This window comes from Oncorhynchus mykiss, chromosome 27, assembly GCF_057628025.1.
Source record: "Oncorhynchus mykiss isolate SJ-2025 chromosome 27, ASM5762802v1, whole genome shotgun sequence".
NCBI classification, from domain to species: Eukaryota; Metazoa; Chordata; class Actinopteri; order Salmoniformes; family Salmonidae; genus Oncorhynchus; species Oncorhynchus mykiss.
The window spans coordinates 38,819,638-38,847,226 of NC_143048.1; the positions used below are offsets into that span (position 1 = coordinate 38,819,638).

Consider the following 27,589-nt stretch of genomic DNA (forward strand, 5'->3'; position numbering starts at 1 on the left):
CTCTTCCATAAAGGCCAGATTTGTGCAATATACGACTGATTGTTGTCCTATGGACAGACTCTCCCACCTCAGCTGTAGATCTCTGCAGTTCATCCAGAGTGATCATGGGCCTCTTGGCTGCATCTCTGATCAGTCTTCTCCTTGTATGAGCTGAAAGTTTAGAGGGACGGCCAGGTCTTGGTAGATTTGCAGTGGTCTGATACTCCTTCCATTTCAATATTATCGCTTGCACAGTGCTCCTTGGGATGTTTAAAGCTTGGGAAATCTTTTTGTATCCAAATCCGGCTTTAAACTTCTTCACAACAGTATCTCGGACCTGCCTGGTGTGTTCCATGTTCTTCATGATGCTCTCTGCGCTTTTAACGGACCTCTGAGACTATCACAGTGCAGGTGCATTTATACGGAGACTTGATTACACACAGGTGGATTGTATTTATCATCATTAGTCATTTAGGTCAACATCGGATCATTCAGAGATCCTCACTGAACTTCTGGAGAGAGTTTGCTGCACTGAAAGTAAAGGGGCTGAATAATTTTGCACGTCCAATTTTTCAGTTTTTGATTTGTTAAAAAAGTTTGAAATATCCAATAAATGTCGTTCCACTTCATGATTGTGTCCCACTTGTTGTTGATTCTTCACAAAAAAATACAGTTTTATATCTTTATGTTTGAAGCCTGAAATGTGGCAAAAGGTCGCAAAGTTCAAGGGGGCCGAATACTTTCGCAAGGCACTGTATATATAGCTAGCTAGGTTATATATGAAACCAAACCATCATATGTATAGCTAGCTAGGTTAGATATGAAACCAAACCGTCATATGTATAGCTAGCTAGGTTAGATATGAAACCAAACCGTCATATGTATAGCTAGCTAGGTTAGATATGAAACCAAACCATCGTATACACTGCTCAAAAAAATAAAGGGAACACTTAAACAACACAATGTAACTGAAGTCAATCACACTTCTGTGAAATCAAACTGTCCACTTAGGAAGCAACACTGATTGACAATAAATGTCACATGCTGTTGTGCAAATAGAATAGACAACAGGTGGAAATTATAGGAATTTAGCAAGACACCCCAATAAAGGAGTGGTTCTGCATGTGGGGACCACAGACCACTTCTCAGTTCCTATGCTTCCTGGCTGATGTTTTGGTCACTTTTGAATGCTGGCAGTGCTTTCACTCTAGTGGTAGCATGAGACGGAGTCTACAACCCACACAAGGGGCTCAGGTAGTGCAGCTCATCCAGGAGGGAACATCAATACGAGCTGTGGCAAGGTTTGCTGTGTCTGTCAGCGTAGTGTCCAGAGCATGGAGGTGCTACCAGGAGACAGGCCAGTACATCAGGAGACGTGGAGGAGGCCGTAGGAGGGCAACAACCCAGCAGCAGGACCGCTACCTACGCCTTTGTGCAAGGAGGAGCACTGCCAGAGCCCTGCAAAATGACCTCCAGCAGGCCACAAATGTGCATGTGTCTGCTCAAACGGTCAGAAACAGACTCCATGAGGGTGGTATGAGGGCCCGACGTCCACAGGTTGTGCTTACAGCCCAACACCGTGCAGGACGTTTGGCATTTGCCAGAGAACACCAAGATTGGAAAATTCACCACTGGCGCCCTGTGCTCTTCACAGATGAAAGCAGGTTCACACTGAGCATGTGACAGACGTGACAGAGTCTGGAGACGCCATGGAGAACGTTCTGCTGCCTGCAACATCCTCCAGTATGACCGGTTTGGCGGTGGGTCAGTCATGGTGTGGGGTGGCATTTCTTTGGGGGCCGCACAGCCCTCCATGTGATCGCCAGAGGTAGCCTGACTGCCATTAGGTACCGAGATGAGATCCTCAGACACCTTGTGAGACCATATGCTGGTGCGGTTGGCCCTGGGTTCCTCCTAATGCAAGACAATGCTAGACCTCATGTGGCTGGAGTGTGTCAGCAGTTCCTGCAAGAGGAAGGCATTGATGCTATGGACTGGCCCGCCCGTTCTCCAGACCTGAATCCAATTGAGCACATCTGGGACATCATGTCTCGGATGCTTTAGTCCAGGTCTGGGAGGAGATCCCTCAGGAGACCATCTGCCACCTCATCAGGAGCATGCCCAGGCGTTGTAGGGAGGTCATACAGGCACGTGGAGGCCACACACACTACTGAGCCTCATTTTGACTTGTTTTAAGGACATTGCATCAAAGTTGGATCAGCCTGTAGTGTGGTTTTCCACTTTAATTTTGAGTGTCACTCCAAATCCAGACCTCCATGGGTTGATACATTTGATTTCCATTGATCATTTTTGTGTGATTTTGTTGTCAGCACATTCAACTATGTAAAGAAAATAGTATTTAATAAGAATATTTCATTCATTCAGATCTAGGATGTGTTATTTTAGTGTTCCCTTTATCTTTCTAAACAGTGTATATGATGGTTTGGTTTCATATCATATGTAACCTAGCTATATACACTGCTCAAAAAAATAAAGGGAACACTAAAATAACACATCCTAGATCTGAATGAATGAAATATTCTTATTAAATACCTTTAGTTCTCCCACTTAAAAAGATGAGAGAGGCCTGTAATTTTCATCATAGGTACACTTCAACTATGACAGACAAAATGAGAAAGAACATCTGGAAAATCACATTGTAGGATTTTATTTTTGTTTATTTCAATTTGACCCCTTCTTCTCCCCAATTTTGTGGTATCCAATTGTTGTAGTAGCTACTATCTTGTCTCATCGCTACAACTCCCGTACGGGCTCGGGAGAGACGAAGGTTGAAAGCCATGCGTCGTCCGAAACACAACCCAACCAAGCCGCACTGCTTCTTAACACAGCGCGCATCCAACCCGGAAGCCAGCCGCACCAATGCGCCGGAGGAAACACTGTGCACCTGGCCACCTTGGTTAGCGCACACTGCGCCCTGCCCGCCACAGGAGTTGCTGGTGCGCGATGAGACAAGGACACCCCTACCGACCAAGCCCTCCCTAACCCGGGCGACGCTAGGCCAATTGTGCGTCGCCCCACGGACCCCCCGCGGTCGCGGCCGGTTACGACAGAGCCTGGGCGCGAACCCAGGGACTCTGATGGCCCTTAACCACTGCGCCACCCGGGAGGCCACATTGTCAGATTTTTTATGAATTTATTTGCAAATTATGGTGGAAAATAGGTATTTGGTCAATAACAAAAGTTTCTCAATACTTTGTTATATTCTCTGTTGGCAATGACAGAGGTCAAGCGTTTTCTGTCTTCACAAGGTTTTCACACACTGTTGCTGGTATTTTGGCCCATTCCTCCATGCAGATCTCCTCTAGAGCAGTGATGTTTTGGGGCTGTTGCTGGGCAACATGGACTTTCAACTCCCTCCAAAGATTTCTATGTGGTTGAGATCTGGAGACTGGCTAGGCCACTCCAGGACCTTGAAATGCATCTTACGAAGCCACTCCTTCGTTGCCCGGGCGGTGTGTTTGGGATCATTGTCATGCTGTCATCTTCAATGCCCTTGCTGATGGAAGGAGGTTTTCACTCAAAATCTCACGATACATGGCCCCATTCATTCTTTCCTTTCCACGGATCAGTCGTCCTGGTCCCTTTGCAGAAAAACAGCCCCAAAGCATGATGTTTCCACCCCCATGCTTCACAGTAGGTATGGTGTTCTTTGGATGCAACTCAGCATTCTTTGTCCTCCAAACACGACGAGTTGAGTTTTTACAAAAAAAGTAATATTTTGGTTTCATCTGACCATATGACATTCTCCCAATCTTCTTCTGGATCATCCAAATGCTCTCTAGCAAACTTCAGATGGGCCTGGCTTAAGCAGGGGTACATGTCTGGCACTGCAGGATTTGAGTCCCTGGCGGCGTAGTGTGTTACTGATGGTAGGCTGTGTTACTTTGGTCCCGGCTCTCTGCAGGTCATTCACTAGGTCCCCCCGTGTGGTTCTGGGATTTTTGCTCACCGTCCACTTGTGATCATTTTGACCCCACAGTGTGAGATCTTGCGTGGAGCCTCAGATCGAGGGAGATTATCAGTGGTCTTGTATGTCTTCCATTTCCTAATAATAGCTCCCACAGTTGATTTCTTCAAACCAAGCTGCTTACCTATTGCAGATTCAGTCTTCCCAGCCTGGTGCAGGTCTACAATTTTGTTTCTGGTGTCCTTTGACAGCTCTTTGGTCTTGGCCATAGTGGAGTTTGGAGTGTGACTGTTTGAGGTTGTGGACAGGTGTCTTTTATACTGATAAGTTCAAACAGGTGCCATTAATATAGGTAACGAGTGGAGGACAGAGGAGCCTCTTAAAGAAGAAGTTACAGGTCTGTGAGAGCCAGAAATCTTGCTTGTTTGTAGGTGACCAAATACTTATTTTCCACCATAATTTGAAAATAAATTCATTAAAAATCCTACAATGTGATTTTCTGGATTTTTTTTCTCATTTTGTCTGTCATAGTTGAAGTGTACCTATGATGAAAATTACAGTCCTCTCATCTTTTTAAGTGGGAGAACTTGCACAATTGGTGGCTGACTAAATACTTTGTTTTGCCCCACTGTATATAGCTAGGTTAGATATGATATGAAACCAAACCATACTTTGCTAGGTAGGTTAAATATGATATGAAACCGAACCATCATATATATAGCTAGCTAGGTTACATATGAAATGAAACCAAACCATCATATCTATAGCTAGTTAGGTTGGATATGAAACCAAACCATCATATATATAGCTAGCTAGGTTGGATATGATATGAAACAAAGCCATAATATATAGCTAGCTCGGTTGGATATGATATGAAACAAAGCCATAATATATAGCTAACTAGGTTGGATATGATATGAAACAAAGCCATAATATATAGCTAGCTAGGTTGGATATGATATGAAACAAAGCCATAATATATAGCTAGCTAGGTTGGATATGATATGAAACAAAGCCATAATATATAGCTAGCTAGGTTGGATATGATATGAAACAAAGCCATAATATATAGCTAGCTAGGTTGGATGTGATATGAAACAAAGCCATAATATATAGCTAGCTAGGTTGGATATGATATGAAACAAAGCCATAATATATAGCTAGCTAGGTTGGATATGATATGAAACAAAGCCATAATATATAGCTAGCTAGGTTAGACTAATTATGATGAGCTATTTCCTTTCCATTCCCTTCCCTTCCTCTGTATCCTCAATGAACCTATCCTCCTGCTTCATGTCCTCCTCCTCCTCCTTTTGGTTTCTCTCAACCTCTCCCTGGCTTTTCCAGGCAGGTAAATCTTCTCTGTGTGGATTAACAGTCTGGGGGGGGGGGGCATGACAACAAGGAATACCTAACGGGTTACAACAACTACAGTTACATTTACTTCACATGTTCTATGGAAGAAAAGAGACACAGGTTGCTTGGTTAAATGGGGGAATGAGAGATACGTTACATTTGGTGATACAACTATTCAGAGATAGACACACAGCCAGCCAGCCAGGCAGGCAGTCAAGCAGGCAGGGGAGGGTTACTGGGTGTGGGAGAAAGGAGGTAGGTGATGGGACTAATCGTATGATTCACCCTGCTCTAATTCTATTACAGAGATATGACCCTGCAGAAAGAGAGAGAGAGAGAGAGAGAGAGAGAGAGAGAGAGAGAGAGAGGGGAGAGAGAAAGAGAGAGGGAGTGGAAGAGAGAGGGAGTGGAAGAGAGAGAGTGGGAGAGAAGGAGAGAGAGTGGAAGAGAGAGAGAGGAAGAGAGAGAGAGGAATAGAGAGAGAGAGAGAGAGAGAGGAAGAGAGAGAGAGAGAGAGAGAGAGGAAGAGAGAGAGAGGGAGTGGAAGAGAGAGAGTGGGAGAGAGAGAGTGGGAGAGAAGGAGAGAGTGGAAGAGAGAGAGAGGAAGAGAGAGAGGAAGAGAGAGAGGGAGAGAGAGAGGGAGTGGAAGAGAGAGAGAGTGGGAGAGAAGGAGAGAGAGTGGAAGAGAGAGAGAGAGGGAGAGAGAAAGAGAGAGGGAGTGGAAGAGAGAGGGAGTGGAAGAGAGAGAGTGGGAGAGAAGGAGAGAGAGTGGAAGAGAGAGAGAGAGGAAGAGAGAGAGGAAGAGAGAGAGAGAGGAAGAGAGAGAGAGGGAGTGGAAGAGAGAGAGAGTGGGAGAGAAGGAGAGAGAGGAAGAGAGAGAGCGGAAGAGAGAGAGAGGAAGAGAGAGAGAGGAAGAGAGAGAGAGAGGAAGAGAGAGAGAGAGGAAGAGAGAGAGAGGAAGAGAGAGAGAGAGGAAGAGCGGGAGAGAGCGACAGAGCGCGAGCGAGACAAATTATAGAAGGGAATGTGGGGAGAGAGAAGCAATAGAAAGGGAAGAGAAGGAGATAAAGGGGGGAAGAGAGATAAAACAAGAGGAGAAAGCAGCATCATTTCCCAAACCCAACAAGAATTTGATAGAAGCTTTCAAAAGGTGCGTCACAACCAGCAGAACTCTTCTCAGTCTCTCTTCATCCCTGCACTCGTTTTCCCGCTCCTCCTCAACCCTCACTTTATTTATTCATCACATTTAGAAGTTCACATCTACGCAGAGAGAGAAAGGGAGAAGAGGGAGAGAATGGGCAGAGAGAAAGGGAGAAGAGGGAGAGAATGGGCAGAGAGAAAGGGAGAAGAGGGAGAGAAAGAGAGGAGAGAGAAAGAGAGGGAGGGAGATAAATAAAATAAAGAGAGGAGGGTTAGAGAAAAGAAGGGGGGATAAAGAGAGGGAGAGAGGAAGGGCTGGGAGCAGCTTGTTTTGCAGGTATGTTGCTATTCTAGTCTCTGCCAATGGCTGAGTCTGACGCTGTGAGAGAATATGCATGTTGGCGGAGAGAGAGGGATGGAACAGGGATGAGCGTTTAAAGGGGAATATCCTTCAACCACAGACACACACACACACTGATCTACCTCGCCGTGATGCTGAGGACTCACAGCTCCAAGCCCATTCCCATTAGGGTTCCCAACACGTTCAGCTTCATCCCTGTCCATCAGTTCCTCTCCTCTTTCTTGTTCTTGTCTTCCTTCGTCGCTGGCGCTCTCTCCATTCTCTTGCATCTCCTCCAGAGCGATAGAGAACTGGGCGAGGGTGCGAACCATCTGCAGCATACGGAATGGCCTGTGTGTATCGACACACTCTCACACAAACATTGGATGGTGTGTCTACGCACACGCCCACACAAACCCTAAAAAATGACTGGCGTGTCTATACACACAAACACCCCAAAAGACACCCACAATACGCCCCCAAAAACAACAGCTCACCCAAAAATTACCCCCTCCCTCTTCCTCCCCTTGGCCCAAATGCTCACTGGTCATTCCGGAAGAGTGGGAAAATCGCAGCCCCTCCTCCCTGTTTCAAATCCTAAAAGGACACCCCCCTCTCTGGGTTGTGCCCCCTCCACTCCAAAAGATCAGCGATCCTTTAAATCCTTTAAATCCAGTGGTCAGTCTGTCGTTTAGGAATGATCCCCATCGACACACACGTTCCAAAATTCCTGGTTCTCCGATATATTCTGTGAGTGTGTGCGTTTTCCTTGTAGCTCCGCCCAGGCAGGTGTGCGTGAAGTCGAGCACTCTCTCCGTGGCCGTGTGAGCGTGTCTGTGTGAGGTTCGTGTGTGAGGTTTGTGTGTGTATGTTTGAGTGATGCAGCCCTCCCAGAGTGTGTGTGTGTATATATAATGAGAGACAGCAGGCAGGGCAGACGCTCACCGCTCAGCCCAGCGCAGGCAGACTCAACCACTCCATCCCAGAGTCATTGATCTGAGAGGAGAGCAGACAGACTCTGAGAGATGATCACAGAGCCATCCACCCTTGAGTCTCAGGCAGAATTAGTTGAGCTCAGAGGACAGAAACTCTAGGTAATGCTTACAGGTCACCATGGCAACAGGGAGGTTGAAATTAAACGATTCACAGTGAACACACACACACACACACACAAAGAGCCACATAATAGGATTAGCCTGGGGGTTGGTGGTTCTCTCTCAGGACTGGGTATCTGGGTGTTTCACTAAGTTGTACATCTGAGAAATACATATTCTGCAAGTAAGAAGTTTGCAGAGTTGAAATTTAGAACACTGTGACATCTTTTACACATTCACTAAATCTACATGTTCTCTGCTACGAGGAACGACACACACTCACTCTTCATATACAGTTACACACACTGTGGTGTTGAGGCCCAAGGGTGCACACATAAACATAGAACATAGACCCAGAAAACCTGAATCTACGCCTTCACTATGGTGAATCACTATTACAATACAGACATACACTACAGAAAAGAAGGAACAGCACGTCAGAAATCAACAATGTAATTGAAGAATCCATAGAAAATTGGAAAACACTAAACAAACAACAACACGAAGAGTTATCTATTCAAAAATGTAGAAATATGGGTAAACCACTTCCCCAATCTTTCTGGCCCTATAACAAAGAACACCAAAAACATATACATGATCAAATACACATCTTAGAATCAACTATTAAAGACTATCGGAACCCACTGGATTCTCCAATTACATTGAATGAACTACAGAACAAAATACAAACCCTCCAACCCAAAAAGACCTGTGGTGTTGATGGTATCCTCAATGAAACGATAAAATATACAGACCACAAATTACAAATGGCCATACTTTAACTTTTTAACAACATCCTCAGCTCTGGCATCTTCCCCAGTATTTGGAACCAAGACCTGATCACCTCAATCCACAAAAAGTGGAGACAAATTTGACCCCAATTAACAGCAGACTCATACATTTCCTCAGTGAAAACAATGTACTGCGCAAATGTCAAATTGGCTTTTTACCAAATTACCGTACGACAGACCACGTATTCACCCTGCATACCCTAATTGACAAACAAATAAACTAAAATTGACTAAGTTCTCATGCTTTGTTGAAAAAAAAAGCCTGACTCAATTTGGCCTGAGGGTCTGCAATACAAATTGATTGAAAGTGGTGTTGGGCGAAAAATAAACAACATTATAAAATCCATGTAAACAAACAAACAAGTGTGCGGATAAAATTGGCAAAAAACACACATTTCTTTCCACAGGGCCATGGGGTGAGACAGGGATGTAGCTTAAGCCCCACCCTCTAACATATATATAAATTAATTGGCAAGGGCACTAGAACAGTCCGCAGCACCCGGCCTCATCCTACCGTTTGCTGATGATCTGGTGCTTCTGTCCCCAACCAAGGAGGAACTACAGCAGCACCTAGATCTTCGGCACAGATTCTGTCAGACCTGGGCTCTAACAGGCCTGGGCCTTAACAGGCCTGGGCCCTGACAGTAAATCTCAGGAAGACAAAAATTATGTTCCAAAAAAAGGTCCAGTTGCCAGGAACACAAATTCAAATTCCATCTAGACAGCGTTGCCCCAGGGGTACGTGCAATGCCGTTGGGGGTAGGCCAAATAAAAATGTGATTCACATTTTTAAAAAAAATATATATATATATAACAATTACATTTTTCTTCACATTTTCAAACAGTCCAATTATATTTTCCAATGGGCTATACATTTGTGAGTTTTTTTTCCTTGCCTGAGTAGCCTCGTTTCACTGCCAAAAATACAATTAAACCATCTAGTGTTCAGCGAAATAACAACACAATGTCAAATACAGGTAACCTAGTCAAATAATTAACATCCAATCACATTGACCGTTACTCTCTCGCAGGAATTCCACTAACAGTCTGTATGCAGCCAAACGTAGCTGCTGCTCATGTTGGGATCTGTACTGATGGTGCAAAATCCATAACAGGGAGACATAGTGGAGTGGTAATGCGCGTGCAAGCAATTGCACCCGACACCACTTGGGTGCACTGCAGCATCCACCTAGAGGCTCTTGCTGCCAAGGGAATGCCTGACAGCTTGAAATACGTTTTGGACACTACAGGGAAAATGGTTAACTTTGCTAAAGCAAGGCCACTGAACTCTCGTGTATTTTCTGCACTATGCAATGATATGGGCAGCGACCATGTAACGCTTTTACAACATACAGATGTGCGCTGGTTATCAAGGGGCAAAGTATTGACACGTTTTTTAAATTGAGAGACGAGTTTAAAGTTTTCTTTACTGATCATCATTTTCACTTGTCTGACGCTTGCATGATAACGAGTTTCTCACACGACTAGCCTATCTGGGTGAGTTTTTTTCTCCCCTGAATGATTTGAATCTAGGATTACAGGGACTCTCCGCAACTATATTCAATGTGCGGGACAAAACTGAGGCTCTGATTAAGAAGTTGAAGCTCTTCTCTGTCTGCATTAACAAGGACAACACACAGGTCTTTCCATCATTGTATGATTGTTTGTGTGCAAATGAACTCAAGCTTACGGACAATGTCAAATGTGATATAGCGAAGCACCTGAGTGAGTTGGGTGCGCAATTACGCAGGTACTTTACCGAAACGGACGACACAAACAACTGGATTCATTATCCCTTTAATGCCCTGCCTCCAGTCCACTTACTGATGTCTGAACAAGAGAGCCCCATTGAAATTGCAACAAGCGGTTCTGTGAAAATCAAATTTAAAATCAGAAGCCACTCCCAGATTTCTGGATTGGGCTGCGCTCAGAGTATCCTGCCTTGGCAAAACAGAGAGTACACAGTGACAGAATACCTGACCACTGTGACTGACCCAAACTTAAGGTAAACTTTGATTATGTACAGACTCAGTGAGCATAACCTTGCTATTGAGAAAGGCCACCATAGCCTCTTCTATTGAGAGCCAGGTCTGCCTATGTGCTCACTGCCCACAAAATGAGGTGGAAACTGAGCTGCACTTCCTAACCTCCTGCCAAATGTATGACCATATTAGAGAGACATATTTCCCTCAGATTACACAGATCCACAACGAATTTAAAAAACAAACCCAATTTTGATTAACTCCCATATCTACTGGGGGAAATACCACAGTGTGCCATCATAGCAGCGATATTTGTGACCTGAGAAAAGGGCAACCAGTGAAGAACAAACATAATTGTAAATACAACTCATATTTATTTATTTTCCATTTTGTAACTATCTGCACATCGTTACGACACTGTATATAGACACAATAGGACATGTGAAATGTCTTTATTCTTCTGGAACTTCTATGAGTGTCATGTTTACTGTTCATTTATATTGTTTATTTCACTTTTGTTTATATCTACTTCACTTGCTCTGGCAATGTAAACATGTGTTCCCTCATGCTAACAAATCCTTTGCATTGAGAGAGATCAGAGGGACAAATAGGAACGGTCAGTCAAGGTTAGTGAAAGTTCACTCGGGGCAGGAAATAGGGGACCTTTCATCACTGGTGCCATAATTCTAGAAGGTTCTGAGGTACGGCCAGACAAGTGACTACTGCTGGACAGAAAAAGGACAGACGTGCACACGAACACACGCAACACACACACAAACGCACGCAACACACACACAAACACACGCAACACACACACACAACACACACACACGAACGCACGCACAACACACACACAGACGAACGCACGCAACACACACATGATGAAGCTCTCCTCCCTCAAACAAAGCATTGAGGGGTGTGTGATGAAGCTCTCCTCCCTCAAACAAGGCATTGAGGGGTGTGTGATGAAGTTTAATCATAGAAGGGTCCTTTGGGAGAAAGGATTGTTGACATATATTTGAATCTAAAAGCATAATTGACAAATAATTTAATGGAAGTTTGCACATGTCTTACATTTTGGCCTCCTTTAAAACTCCATAATGTTTCATCTGCACGCAAAAGTGGAATGTGAAGCAACGGGATTCAACGGGATTCAACGGGATTCAACGGGATTCAACGGGATTCAACGGGATTCTAAAATCCCATAACTCATTGCAGCAATGGGACCAGCTATGCAACAATGTTGTCTTAACCTGTATATACCGACCTAGCTCAGTAGCGACCCCGAATGGTTGCCAGGCAGTGAGGGTGTGTGTGTGTGTGTGTGTACCACTGCCTATATCACTGGGAGAGGGTAAAACACTTAGAGATGCGAACTGGCTGAAATGAGCTACCTGCATACAATACCCGACCCAGATTCTAGACTTCCACATACACCAGTGGACGCTCCTCATGGGAGGAAGAGGAGGACCATCCTCCTCAGTGAATTTCATAAAGATTTAAAGATTAAAAAAGTCTGGAATCTGGGTCGGGTTTAAAAAGTGAAACAATATTAAATATATTCACATCACCAAATAATTGATGAAATTCTTGGTGACAGGGGGCAGTATTTTCATGTCCGGATGAAATGTCCAAATTCAACTTGGTATAAATTCTACAGGTGTCTGGAACTCTATTGGAGAGATTCGACACCATTCTTCCACGAGAGATTCCATCATTTGGTGTTGATGGTGGTGGAAACCACTGTCTCGGACGCCAATCTACTGTAGAATCTCCCATAAGTGTTCAATTGGGTTGAGATCTGGTGACTGACACATACACACATCCTTTAAACCCCTTATGCTCCTTTGAAACCCCCTAGTTAATGGCTAATACATGACCTTAAGCATGATGAGATGCTAATTCCTTAACTCAGAAACCACTGGAAGCACCTGTAGATTGCCCATGAAAAATCCCTGTGAGGTTGAGAGAACATAGCAGTAAAACGGCAATAAACCTTCAAGCACACAAAAGCTGTTGGTCTTAATACAACCAAATGAAATAACTCACCTTGGGATCTAATGGTTTAAACATTTAAACACACACACACACACACACACACTCTCTCTCTCAAACTGGGCAAATTATAAGAAGGCTTAAAGTGGTTACTGGTGTGCAGTGGTCAGACCTCGGGTTTCGTCCCCACCCTGTTAAGATATGCATGTATGCGTGCGCACGTTGAAATATGCCTGATGTTTCATGCTTAGTTGAAGACCTTCCCTCTTACTCTGCCTACGCTCTGCTAGTAGTTAGAGACAGAAGAATTGGATCACTTTTCTGTCATAAAACAGACTAGGTCCAAATATTTCTGGGTTAACCGAGATTAGAGCCAGACCACTGCTTCCTATTCCTATTAGTTCCCATGTGGGGAATTTTGGTGACCAACCTAAAGGTGCTGTAACTAGTCTAACCTTTAGAATGTAGGCTACATGTTACACATCTGCCTAGCAGCACCTGAACACGTGTGGCTGCTGTGTGTGATCTCACACTGTTGCATCCGAAACGTATTCTATCCGTGCGGAGGACTGGTAGACACATCTACAGGTGTGTGTATAACACGTATGAACATATGCGTGTGTGTGTTTTGAAAGCTTTAATTGTTGTTCTGAGGCTAGGTCTCAGTAGTCAGGGTCTATACACACAAAGAGGGGCGAGTTCAGAGACAGCGCGATGACAGAGAGATGGGGACAGAGACAGCGCGATGACAGAGAGATGGGGACAGAGGCAGCGCGATGACAGAGAGATGGGGACAGAGACAGCGCGATGACAGAGAGATGAGGACAGAGACAGCACAATGACAGAGAGATGGGGACAGAGGCAGCGCGATGACAGAGAGATGGGGACAGAGGCAGCGCGATGACAGAGAGATGGGGACAGAGGCAGCGCGATGACAGAGAGATGGGGACAGAGGCAGCGCGATGACAGAGAGATGGGGACAGAGGCAGCGCGATGACAGAGAGATGGGGACAGAGGCAGCGCGATGACAGAGAGATGGGGACCTAGACAGCGCGATGACAGAGAGATGGGGACAGAGACAGCGCGATGACATAGAGATGGGGACAGAGACAGCGCGATGACAGAGAGATGAGGACAGAGACAGCACAATGACAGAGAGATGGGGACAGAGACAGCACGATGACAGAGAGATGGGGACAGAGACAGCACGATGACAGAGAGATGGGGACAGAGACAGCACGATGACAGAAAGATGGGGACAGAGACAGCACGATGACAGAGAGATGGGGACAGAGACAGCACGATGACAGAGAGATGGGGACAGAGACAGCACGATAACAGAGAGATGGGGACAGAGACAGCACGAGGACAGAGACTGAGGACAGAGACAGATTGTCAGCTGGTGCCAGGTGTGTGCGTGTGTGTTCATGTGTGCCGTGTGTGTGTGTTCGTGCCAGGTGTGTGGGCGTGTGTGTGTGTGTGTGCGGGTTCGTGTGTGCCAGGAGTGGGCATGTGGGTTTGTGTGTGTGGGTTTGTGTGTGGGCGTGTGTGTGGGTTCGTGTGGGCGTGTGTGCCAGGTGTGGGCGTGTGGGTTTGTGTGTGTGGGCATGTGTGTGTGTGTGTGTGCCAGGTGTGGGCATATGTGAGAGGTGTGTGTGGGAATGGGAGTGCTATGGTGCCACGCTCAATATCTTCCCCATGTCGATAATAACTGACAGGCTCATGAGAGATGTTGTGGGAAAAAGAAGGTTCCCAGCTGTAAAGCACCGTGGGGGGTCGCAATGAGGCAAACAAGAGAGAGGGAGACCGCACACACACACAGTTCAAGAAGGGGCGGCATATGCCATTCATACTCATTAACTCATTATAAAACACTTATAAATCAGTAACAATCTCTACTACACAGTCACTACTGCTTATTCACTCATTCTCTCCCTGTCTCTCTCTTACTTTCTTTGTTTCGCTCTCTGTCTCGCTCTCTCGTTCTCTCTCTGACAGAAATGTTCTCTCAAGCAATACTTCTGGCTTTGCATAAGTATTTCCGTCCTGGTCTCACACCACACAATAACATCAGACATTTTTATAGTTGTAAAAGGACAAGACAGGCAAGCCAGGTTAGCCTATGAAGGAGAGAGAGAGGGTGGCAGAGAGAGAGGGTGAGAGAGAGGCAGAGAGAGAGAGAGAGGCAGAGAGAGAGAAGGAGATAGATCTCAAATGACACAGCAGTTATGTGAATTGAGGGGAAGGGTTGGTGTTTTTATGGCCTGGACAGGGTCCCACAAGGGTGAGTCAGACACACAGAGACACACCATGGATGAGAGGTGGTCTAGTGGGCTCGCTAACGATAAGACTGATGGTTTCCAACATCAGACAGAAACAAATAATACTCTACATGCAGAACACAGACTCCACACCAGGGGGCGAGAGAGAGACAGAGAGAGAGTAACTTTCGTGAGTAATGTTTACTGTACATTTTTATTGTTTATTTCACTTTTGTTAATCATCTAGTTCACTTGCTTTGGCAACGTTAACATATGTTAGAGTGAGAGAGACTGAGGTGGAACCCAGAGCCAGCTCCCTGGCTAGGGGTCTGACTTCACAATCAGTTTCATCACAATAGCCCAGGTAAGAGTTTGACCAAAACAATGGAAAAGCCACTCCCACGTCCCCCCGTGGGGGATGGATCCAGAGACTCCTCATTTCCGCCCATTATTATAAGTCTACATTTAAGCTATTGTATCTATGTGTATTTCACACTATGTTCAGGTAAACATATGTGTGTATAGATGCTAATGTCAACACATGTTCATGTCATCGTCACCAATCAACTGCATTACACTTAAAAACGACTTCTACAGTACCTTCGGAAAGTATTCAGACCCCTTGACTTTTTCCCACATTTTGTTAGGTTACATTCTTATTCGAAAGTTGATTCAATAAAAAATCCTCAGCCATCTACACACAATACCCCATAATGACTCAGCGAAAACAGGTTTTTAAAGGTGAATTCATTTTTTTTATTATTATTATTTTTTAATAAATTAGCAAATGTGTCTAAAAACCTGTTTTTATTTTGTCATTATAAGTTAGTGTGTAGGTTGAAAATAAATTATTTAATCACTTTTAGAATGTCAAAAAGTCTGAATACCTTCCGAAGGCACTGTATACGGCTAGCTATGCTACCAGCTTATTCCAACGGGAGTAGGGCTCCTACAGGCCAAAACCCTCTGTCACGCCCTGACCTTATTCACCTTTATGTCTCTATTTTAGTTTGGTCAGGGCGTGAGTTGGGGTGGGCATTCTATGTTTTCTATTTCTATGTGTTTGGCCTGGTATGGTTCCCAATCAGAGGCAGATGTCGATCGTTGTCTCTGATTGAGAACCATACTTAGGCAGCCTGTTTTCCCACTATGGGTTGTGGGTAGTTATTTTCTGTTTAGTGTTTCTGTTGCACCTTACAGAACTTGTTCGTTTGTCGGTTTGTTGTTCAGTATTCATCTTTATTAAAATGATTATGAATACGTACCACGCTGCACTTTGGTCCGATCCATCCTATTCCTCATCAGAAGAGGAAGACAATCGTTACACTCTTCCTGTGGTTCTGGTCCCAGAATGACATTTTCTGCAAATGCTGGTTATCATGGTTCCAAAAATCAGTAAGAACAAATTCTTATTTAAAATGACGGCCTACACCGGCCAGACTCGGTGTAGGCTCTGATCATAATGGGGAGGGCTGACATCACTATAAGGAGGAGGCTCTGATCATAATGGGGAGGGCTGACATCACTATAAGGAGGAGGCTCTGATCATAATGGGGAGGGCTGACATCACTATAAGGGGGAGGCTCTGATCATAATGGGGAGGGTAGACATCACTATAAGGGGGAGGCTCTGATCATAATGGGGAGGGTAGACATCACTATAAGGGGGAGGCTCTGATCATAATGGGGAGGGCTGACATCACTATAAGGAGGAGGCTCTGATCATAATGGGGAGGGCTGACATCACTATAAGGAGGAGGCTCTGATCATAATGGGGAGGGCTGACATCACTATAAAGGAGGCTCTGATCATAATGGGGAGGGCTGACATCACTATAAGGAGGAGATCCGATCATAATGGGGAGGGCTGACATCACTATAAAGGAGGCTCTGATCATAATGGGGAGGGCTGACATCACTATAAGGAGGAGGCTCTGATCATAATGGGGAGGACTGACATCACTATAAGGAGGAGGCTCTGATCATAATGGGGAGGGCTGACATCACTATAAAGGAGGCTCTGATCATAATGGGGAGGGCTGACATCACTATAAGGAGGAGGCTCTGATCATAATGGGGAGGGCTGACATCACTATAAGGAGGAGGCTCTGATCATAATGGGGAGGGCTGACATCACTATAAGGAGGAGGCTCTGATCATAATGGGGAGGGCTGACATCACTATAAGGAGGAGGCTCTGATCATTATGGGGAGGGCTGACATCACTATAAGGAGGAGGCTCTGATCATAATGGGGAGGGCTGACATCACTATAAGGAGGAGGCTCTGATCATAATGGGGAGGGCTGACATCACTATCAGGAGGTGTCTGAAACCACATGAAAGGAGTCATTCACATTTGGAAGGGGTCTGAAATGACAAGATAGACTCTTAACGAGTCACTGATTATGGAGAATGCGCTCTTAAGGGCTCACGTAGAAATAACAGGTAACTAGAACCCTCCACTCTCTAGATACACTCTTCTGGGAAAGCGTGTGTGTGTGTGTCTGTGTGTGTGTGTAGTGTGTGTGTGTGTGTGTGCGTGTGTCTGTGTAGTGTGTAGTGTGTGTGTGTGTGTGGTGTGTGTGCGTGTGCGTGTGGTGTGTGTAGTGTGTGCGTGTATGCCTGTAGACTGCAGTGAAAGGACTCTTTGTCGCTGACAGGAGAGGTGGGTGGGAGAAAAGTGCTGCTTGAGCAGGACTGTGTGGAGGAGGCCTCGCTAGGAACACAATATATATATATATGGGGGATTGGAAATGATGCAGACAATTACATTGATGGAAACTACAATCTGCCATATTAAAGCTGATCTAGACCCTAAAAAATATGAATAAATGACAAGGAACACGACATCACACAGACACACGTGAGCATGCATGAAGAGGAAGAGACAGAAGCACTGGAGGAAACCTAAGCAGGAGACATGATATGTCGGGAAGTACCTTTGAGGTGTGATATGAGAGGGAAGAAGCTACACAATCTAATTTAGTTCTTATTCTGAGAACAGAGATACAAAAACCAACAATTGAGTCTTAGTCTAAACATAGGGGAACCCTGTACACATGCAATCACTTCAGAACACAATGATAAGATGACAGACAGCCTAATCATTGAGGATGTACTTACTACAGATGGATCGGATTGTAGACTGTATTACACCCTCCCCAGGTAGAAGTCACCCTGAGGCAGATGTAGGATCAGTTTACCCTCCAGTCTACCTCTACCTATTAGCAGGAACACTGCCGCAATATCAGTGTCTAGGAGCAACTTCCCCTCCCCCAGAGGCCTATCCCACAGTGCAGTGGGCTGCAAAGATACCCATCAGCTATAAAGCCCAATCTCTCTGTTAACTTAACCCCTACGCCACTAAGGAAATTCCTCCCGTCTCTTTCTCTCTTCTCCCGGTCCCCCCTCCTCCTCCTCTTTCCTACAGTTCTGGACTTATTCCCTCCCTAGTTTTAGGAAATGTACCAATAACAGGCAATTTGGAGGGAATGAAGCGGGTGTTTCTCTTCCTCTGACGCCATCTTCTCCTTCTCTCTCTGAAGGCCTAAGACAGTCCCAATCTGTCAGAGAAATGACAGCTTTTATTTCCTGCTATCCATCCTTCTATGCATTATACACTGAATGCTCTTTCTATGACAGACTGACCAGGTGAATCCAGGTGAAAGCTATGATCCCTTATTGATGTCATTTGTTAAATCCACTTCAAATCAGTGCAGATGAAAGGGAGGTTAAAGAAGCATTGTTAAAGAGTAATTGTTAAGCTTTGAGACAATTGAGACATTGATTGTACCATTCAGAGGGTGAATGGGAAAGACAGAATATTTAAGTTCCTTTGAACGGGGTACGGTAGGCAGTAGGGGCCTTTGAACGGGGTATGGTAGTAGGGCCAGGCGCACCGGTTTGAGTGTGTCAAGAACTGCAACGCTGCTGGGTTTTTCCACTTTCAACAGTTTCCTGTCAAGTTAAGGCAACTTGACACAACTGTGGGAATCATTGGAGTCAACATGGACCAGCATCCCTGTGGAATGCTTTCAACACCTTGTAGAGTCAACATGGACCAGCATCCCTGTGGAACGCTTTCAACACCTTGTAGAGTCAACATGGACCAGCATCCCTGTGGAACGCTTTCAACACCTTGTAGAGTCAACATGGACCAGCATCCCTGTGGAACGCTTTCAACACCTTGTAGAGTCAACATGGACCAGCATCCCTGTGGAATGCTTTCAACACCTTGTAGAGTCAACATGGACCAGCATCCCTGTGGAATGCTTTCAACACCTTGTAGAGTCAACATGGACCAGCATCCCTGTGGAATGCTTTCAACACCTTGTAGAGTCCATGTCTGACAAATTGAGGCTGTTCTGGGTGCAACTCAATACAAGGAAGGTGTTCCTAATGTTTTGTTATCCACTAGATCTGCAGTGGGAGTTAAAGAACTTAGCTACTGTATTATAATCATGCCAATCTGGAAGGCTGACTAATTGCTTGCATTGACTGCACAGCTTTATTTAAGCCACAAGAAAGCCTACTGTAGCATTCCACCCTTTCTCCAGCTCTCTCTCCCTCGCTTCTTCCTCCTGCTCTCCCTGCATTCCTCATCCCCCATGCCTAAACCCTCTGACCAGAGTTGTAACAGATCTGAGTCTAGAACAGTAGAACCCTGATAGATCTATGTCTAGAACAGTAGAACCCTGATAGATATATGTCTAGAACAGTAGAAACTTAAAATCTGAGTAGAACCCTGATACAGTGCCTTGCGAAAGTATTCGGCCCCCTTGAACTTTGCGACCTTTTGCCACATTTCAGGCTTCAAACATAAAGATATAAAACTGTATTTTTTTGTGAAGAATCAACAACAAGTGGGACACAATCAATGACATTTATTGGATATTTCAAACTTTTTTAACAAATCAAAAACTGAAAAATTGGGCGTGCAAAATTATTCAGCCCCCTTAGGTTAATACTTTGTAGCGCCACCTTTTGCTGCGATTATAGCTGTAAGTCGCTTGGGGTATGTCTCTATCAGTTTTGCACATCGAGAGACTGAATTTTTTTCCCATTCCTCCTTGCAAAACAGCTCGAGCTCAGTGAGGTTGGATGGAGAGCATTTGTGAACAGCAGTTTTCAGTTCTTTCCACAGATTCTCGATTGGATTCAGGTCTGGACTTTGACTTGGCCATTCTAACACCTGGATATGTTTATTTTTGAACCATTCCATTGTAGATTTTGCTTTATGTTTTGGATCATTGTCTTGTTGGAAGACAAATCTCCGTCCCAGTCTCAGGTCTTTTGCAGACTCCATCAGGTTTTCTTCCAGAATGGTCCTGTATTTGGCTCCATCCATCTTCCCATCAATTTTAACCATCTTCCCTGTCCCTGCTGAAGAAAAGCAGGCCCAAACCATGATGCTGCCACCACCATGTTTGACAGTGGGGATGGTGTGTTCAGCTGTGTTGCTTTTACGCCAAACATAACGTTTTGAATTGTTGCCAAAAAGTTCAATTTTGGTTTCATCTGACCAGAGCACCTTCTTCCACATGTTTGGTGTGTCTCCCAGGTGGCTTGTGGCAAACTTTAAACAACACTTTTTATGGATATCTTTAAGAAATGGCTTTCTTCTTGCCACTCTTCCATAAAGGCCAGATTTGTGCAATATACGACTGATTGTTGTCCTATGGACAGAGTCTCCCACCTCAGCTGTAGATCTCTGCAGTTCATCCAGAGTGATCATGGGCCTCTTGGCTGCATCTCTGATCAGTCTTCTCCTTGTATGAGCTGAAAGTTTAGAGGGACGGCCAGGTCTTGGTAGATTTGCAGTGGTCTGATACTTCTTCCATTTCAATATTATCGCTTGCACAGTGCTCCTTGGGATGTTTAAAGCTTGGGAAATTGTTTTGTATCCAAATCCGGCTTTAAACTTCTTCACAACAGTATCTCGGACCTGCCTGGTGTGTTCCTTGTTCTTCATGATGCTCTCTGCGCTTTTAACTGAGACTATCACAGTGCAGGTGCATTTATACGGAGACTTGATTACACACAGGTGGATTGTATTTATCATCATTAGTCATTTAGGTCAACATTGGATCATTCAGAGATCCTCACTGAACTTCTGGAGAGAGTTTGCTGCACTGAAAGTAAAGGGGCTGAATAATTTTGCATGCCCAATTTTTCAGTTTTTGATTTGTTAAAAAAGTTTGAAATATCCAATAAATGTCGTTCCACTTCATGATTGTGTCCCACTTGTTGTTGATTCTTCACAAAACAATACAGTTTTATATCTTTATGTTTGAAGCCTGAAATGTGGCAAAAGGTCGCAAAGTTCAAGGGGGCCGAATACTTTCGCAAGGCACTGTAGATACGTTTTTAATGCTGCTGGTGATGCTGAGGAGTGCTTCTCTGTAGACTACTGAGGTGCTGCCCAGAAATCTGTCCAGTGTGGCGAGTGATTGACAGCTCCTGTGTGCCAGCTATGGGTCCTGAGGACACGCCCACATTCCAATCAACATTCCAGAATGCCTGCTGGGCTCTGTTCCAATGACAACCAGGAAACTTCTGCACAGTTTTGCTTGGTCAGAGTCTGTCAGCTAATATGATCATGTATGACAGCTGCCTATGATGGAATGGCCATATAATGAATAAATGAAAATTAAACTAAAAACAAACTTTCTCAACTTGAGACTACTGTAAAGCCTACCAAATCAAACAGGGATATGAGAGATAGAGAGAAAAAGACAGAACGAGAAAAGAGATCGAGAGGGACTGACTAAGAAGAGAGAGAGAGTTCCGGTGGGGAGAAATAGAGGAAGAGGAAAGCTTTTAACAGGAAGTTGAGCCAGGGTCTTAGCTCATTCATATTACCGACTGAAGGCACTTTGTGATGCCACAACACAACACACACACAAAGCACAAATTCCATATAGAATGTCACCAAGGAATGTAATTTCCCTCAGAGCTGGGATTTGGAAATAAATAGGAACCAAAGAGACAACATTCCCAGGGGCTGGAGGAGCACCATGATTCCCAGGGGCTGGAGGAGCACCATGATTCCCAGGGGCTGGAGGAGCACCATGATTCCCAGGGGCTGGAGGAGCACCATGATTCCCAGGGGCTGGAGCACCACCATGATTCCCAGGGGCTGGAGCACCACCATGATTCCCAGGGGCTGGAGCACCACCATGATTCCCAGGGGCTGGAGCACCACCATGATTCCCAGGGGCTGGAGCACCACCATGATTCCCAGGGGCTAGAGCACCACCATGATTCCCAGGGGCTGGAGCACCATGATTCCCAGGGGCTGGAGGAGCACCATGATTCCCAGGGGCTGGAGGAGCACCATGATTCCCAGGGGCTGGAGGAGCACCATGATTCCCAGGGGCTGGAGCACCACCATGATTCCCAGGGGCTGGAGCACCACCATGATTCCCAGGGGCTGGAGCACCATGATTCCCAGGGGCTGGAGCACCACCATGATTCCCAGGGGCTGGAGCACCACCATGATTCCCAGGGGCTGGAGCACCACCATGATTCCCAGGGGCTGGAGCACCATGATTCCCAGGGGCTGGAGCACCATGATTCCCAGGGGCTGGAGCACCATGATTCCCAGGGGCTGGAGGAGCACCATGATTCCCAGGGGCTGGAGGAGCACCATGATTCCCAGGGGCTGGAGGAGCACCATGATTCCCAGGGGCTGGAGGAGCACCATGATTCCCAGGGGCTAGAGCACCATGATTCCCAGGGGCTGGAGCACCACCATGATTCCCAGGGGCTGGAGCACCACCATGATTCCCAGGGGCTGGAGCACCATGATTCCCAGGGGCTGGAACACCATGATGACTGGGATACATGGGAGGGAGATGTGGTACTGGTGTGTGAATACTTCAGGAATTGGTAGTCACCAGTGAATCTCAAGGTTGTAGTTTACTTAGAGAATGCTGAGCAGAGAATAACCAGAGTTAGAGAATAACATCAGTGATACACCCACCCACTCCACACACACCCACCCACCCCACCACACCCACCCAATCACCCCACCACACCCACCCAACCTACCCCACCCACAATCATGCAGTGACATAACGGTACCAAAGAACAAAAGGCAGACCATATAAAGACTGAATTCCAGATCAACTGGAAAGAAAAGAAAGAAGGGATGAAAGTGGTTTTGAAGAGAGGCGCCAGGTGATGTGGGGAGACAGAATCAGGGAGGGGAATAGAAAACACAGGGGTGAGGAGACACCTGGATTATCTCCCTCAAATCTTTCTGGTCCATAGAGCATCCATGAGTAAACACACACCTGGACTGTCTGCCTGCAGCACTCACGTGAACATGCATTCAATAAGTGTGAGACAATTCCCCCCCCCCTCCCCTCCACACACAAAATATGTTTAGTGATTTAGATGGGGAGAGAGAAAAAGAGCAGACGAGAAAGTGATAGATGGGAGGGGAGGAGTGGTCGAAGCAAAGAGAGAGTGATAGATGGGAGGGGAGGAGTGGTCGAAGCAAAGAGAGAGTGATAGCTGGGAGGGGAGGAGTGGTCGAAGCTAAGAGAGAGTGATAGATGGGAGGGGAGGAGTGGTCGAAGCTAAGAGAGAGTGATAGATGGGAGGGGAGGAGTGGTCGAAGCTAAGAGAGAGTGATAGATGGGAGGGGAGGAGTGGTCGAAGCAAAGAGAGAGTGATAGCTGGGAGGGGAGGAGTGGTCGAAGCTAAGAGAGAGTGATAGATGGGAGGAGAGGAGTGGTCGAAGCAAAGAGAGAGTGATAGCTGGGAGGGGAGGAGTGGTCGAAGCTAAGAGAGTGATAGCTGGGAGGGGAGGAGTGGTCGAAGCTAAGAGAGAGTGATAGATGGGAGGAATGGAGTGGTCGAAGCTAAGAGAGAGTGATAGCTGGGAGGGGAGGAGTGGTCGAGCAAATATAAAGAGAGCACAAGAAGAGGAAAGAGGGATAGAGGTACACAGGGAGAACAGAGGAGTTACTGTATTAGTTCGGCTCCCTCCCAAACAACCACTGGTTCACTGTTATTAAAAACCCACAGAGAGAGAGCGAGAGAAAGTTCTCACTCCTCCCAGAATTCCACAGCCACTTGTTACAGTCATGTCATTGGGCAGTCGGTTGCTATGTGACACCGGTTGCCACAGAAACAACTTAATGGAATTCAGTCAAACTATGAACAGGGCCAAAAATGTCACTGCAGTGAGAGAGAGACTGTGTGTGTGACAGACAGAGAGAGAGAGGAAGAGAGATGCAATTTAACCAACAACGATTAATACCTCATACCACCAACATATTTTACATAGATGGATTACCAACTGGGGTAATTTTGACCCCAAGAAGAAACGATTATCAACTTAATGACTCCAAAGCTTCCCACAGTCGTGTCAAGTTGTCTGGAGGTCCTTTGGGTGGTGATCCATGTTGACTCCAAAGCTTCCCAGTCGTGTCAAGTTGGCTGGATGTCCTTCGGGTGGTGTACCATTCTTGATACATACAGGAAACTGTTGAGTGTGAAAAACCCAACAGCGTTGCAGTTCTTGACACACTCAAACCGGTGCGCCTGGCACCTACTACCATACCCCGTTCAAAGGCACTTAAATATTCTGTCTTGCCCATTCACCCTCTGAATGGTACACACACACAATCCATGGCTCAATTGTCTCAAGGCTTAAAAATCCTTCTTTAACCTGTCTCCTCCCCTTCACCTCCACTGATTTAAGTGGATTTAACAAGTGACATCAATAAGGGATCATAGCTTTCACCTGGGTTCACCTGGTCAGAGAAACACACTGTCAACCATCTGAAAGGTTGGACCACATTGAGACCAGAGAAACACACTGTCAACCATCTGAAAGGTTGGACCACGTTGAGACCAGAGAAACACACTGTCAACCACCTGAAAGGTTGGACCACGTTGAGACCAGAGAAATACTGTCAACCATCTGAAAGGTTGGACCACGTTGAGACCAGAGAAACACACTGTCAACCATCTGAAAGGTTGGACCACGTTGAGACCAGAGAAACACTGTCAACCATCTGAAAGGTTGGACCACGTTGAGACCAGAGAAACACACTGTCAACCATCTGAAAGGTTGGACCACGTTGAGACCAGAGAAATACTGTCAACCATCTGAAAGGTTGGACCACGTTGAGACCAGAGAAACACACTGTCAACCATCTGAAAGGTTGGACCACATTGAGACCAGAGAAACACTGTCAACCATCTGAAAGGTTGGACCACGTTGAGACCAGAGAAACACTGTCAACCATCTGAAAGGTTGGACCACATTGAGACCAGAGAAACACTGTCAACCATCTGAAAGGTTGGACCACGTTGAGACCAGAGAAACACTGTCAACCATCTGAAAGGTTGGACCTCGTTGAGACCAGAGAAACACACTGTCAACCATCTGAAAGGTTGGACCACGTTGAGACCAGAGAAACACACTGTCAACCATCTGAAAGGTTGGACCACGTTGAGACCAGAGAAACACACTGTCAACCATCTGAAAGGTTGGACCACGTTGAGACCAGAGAAACACTGTCAACCATCTGAAAGGTTGGACCACGTTGAGACCAGAGAAACACTGTCAACCATCTGAAAGGTTGGACCACGTTGAGACCAGAGAAACACACTGTCAACCATCTGAAAGGTTGGACCACGTTGAGACCAGAGAAACACTGTCAACCATCTGAAAGGTTGGACCACATTGAGACCAGAGAAACACACTGTCAACCATCTGAAAGGTTGGACCACGTTGAGACCAGAGAAACACTGTCAACCATCTGAAAGGTTGGACCACGTTGAGACCAGAGAAACACACTGTCAACCATCTGAAAGGTTGGACCACATTGAGACCAGAGATTAAATAACATGCCGACTTTAAGTTTGATTACTTTTTTCCATTACCTACAACTCTCACTGTGTGTGTGTGTGTGTGTGTGTGTGTGTGTGTGTGTGTGAGAGAGAGACAGAGACAGAGACACAGAGAGAGAGAGAGCTGTGAACGATCTGAGACAAGGCAAGAAGGGCCTTCTATGCCATCAAAAGGAACATAAAATTCAACATACCAATTAGGATCTGGCTAAAAATACTTGAATCGGTTATAGAACCCATTGCCCTTTATGGTTGTGAGGTCTGGGGTCCACTCACCAGCCAGGAATTAACTAAATGAACACCAAATTGAGACTCTGCATGCAAAATTCTGCAAAAATATCCTCCGCGTACAACGTAAAACATCAAATAATGCATGCAGAGCAGAAATAGGCCGATACCCACTAATTATCAAAATCCAGAAAAGAGATGTTAAATACTACAACCACCTAAAAGGAAGAGATTCCCAAACCTTCCATAACAAAGCCATCACTTAAGAGAGATGAACCTGGAGAAGAGTCCCCTAAGCAAGCTGGTCCTGGGGCAAGCTGGTTCACAAACAACACCCCACAGAGCCCCAGGACAGCAACACAATTAGACCCAAACAAATCATGAGAAAACAAAAAGATAATTACTTGACATATTGGAAAGAATTAACAAAAAAAACAGAGCAAACTAGAATGCTATTTGGCCCTAAACAGAGAGTACACAGTGGCAGAATACCTGACCCTTGTGACTGACCCAAACTTAAGGAAAGCTTTGACTACGTACAGACTGAGCATAGCCTTGCTATTGAGAAAGGCCACCATAGGCAGACCTGGCTCTCAAGAGCCTGTCTTCTATGTGCACACTGTGTGTGTGTGATTGACAGTGACCAGGGTGGTGAATGCCCCTCAGGCCACAATGAATAGGGGTCGTTATGGAAACGGTGGCTATTTGAAACTGTGTTTAATTGAAGTTTTACGGTACATCATTAACCCTGCAGCAGGCAAGAGTGTGGTATTGCCTGCCTTTTCCTCTCTCCACTTTTGTTCCCTGGCCTGGTAGCGTATGAGTGATATGCTATACCTACACTGACTGTTCAAAACATTAAGAACACCTGCTCTTTCTATGACAGACTGACCAGGTGAATCTAGGTGAAAGCTAAGATCCCTTATTGATGTAACTTGTTAAATCCACTTCAATCAGTTTAGATAAAGGGGTTTAAGTGCCTTTGAACGGGGTATGGTAGTAGGTGCCAGGCACACCGGTTTGAGTGAGCAACGCTGCTGAGTTTTTCACGCTCAACAGTTTCCTGTCTGTATCAAGAAGGGTCCACCACCCAAAGGACATCCAGCCAACTTGACACGACTGTGGAAAGCAATGCAGTCAACATGGACCAGCATCCCTGTGGAACGCTTTCAACACCTTGTAGAGTCAACATGGACCAGCATCCCTGTGGAATGCTTTCAACACCTTGTAGAGTCAACATGGACCAGCATCCCGGTGGAACGCTTTCAACACCTTGTAGAGTCAACATGGACCAGCATCCCTGTGGAATGCTTTCAACACCTTGTAGAGTCAACATGGACCAGCATCCCTGTGGAACGCGTTAGACACCTTGTAGAGTCAACATGGGCCAGCATCCCTGTGGAACGCTTTCAACACCTTGTAGAGTCAACATGGACCAGCATCCCTGTGGAACGCGTTAGACACCTTGTAGAGTCAACAGGGCTGTTCTGAGGGCTGTTCTGGGAGCTGTTCTGCGGGGGGCTGTTCTGCGGGGGGCTGTTCTGAGGGCTGTTCTGCTCTGCCTGCATTGTTTGGGGTTTTGCATTGTACACAAAGTATATTTATGGAGAATTCTGAGTCTCAAT

General features: G+C 45.7%; 1 protein-coding gene across 2 annotated transcripts in view; it reads right to left on the reverse strand.

Annotated features, from left to right (window-relative positions):
• LOC110508016 (rho guanine nucleotide exchange factor 17) overlaps window positions 1-27,589 on the reverse strand; it is a 106,119-nt gene that overhangs the window by 44,888 nt on the left and 33,642 nt on the right. Inside the window, exon 1 of one of the 2 annotated variants that reach the window (XM_090223988.1) lies at window positions 6,887-7,713. The exons of the other annotated variant lie outside the window; for it this stretch is intronic. Coding sequence (XP_090080114.1) covers window positions 6,887-7,084 — 198 coding nt within the window. The 5' untranslated portion in view covers window positions 7,085-7,713. Of the gene's footprint in view, window positions 1-6,886; window positions 7,714-27,589 lie in introns of those variants that run through there. 2 annotated transcript variants of the gene reach the window in all.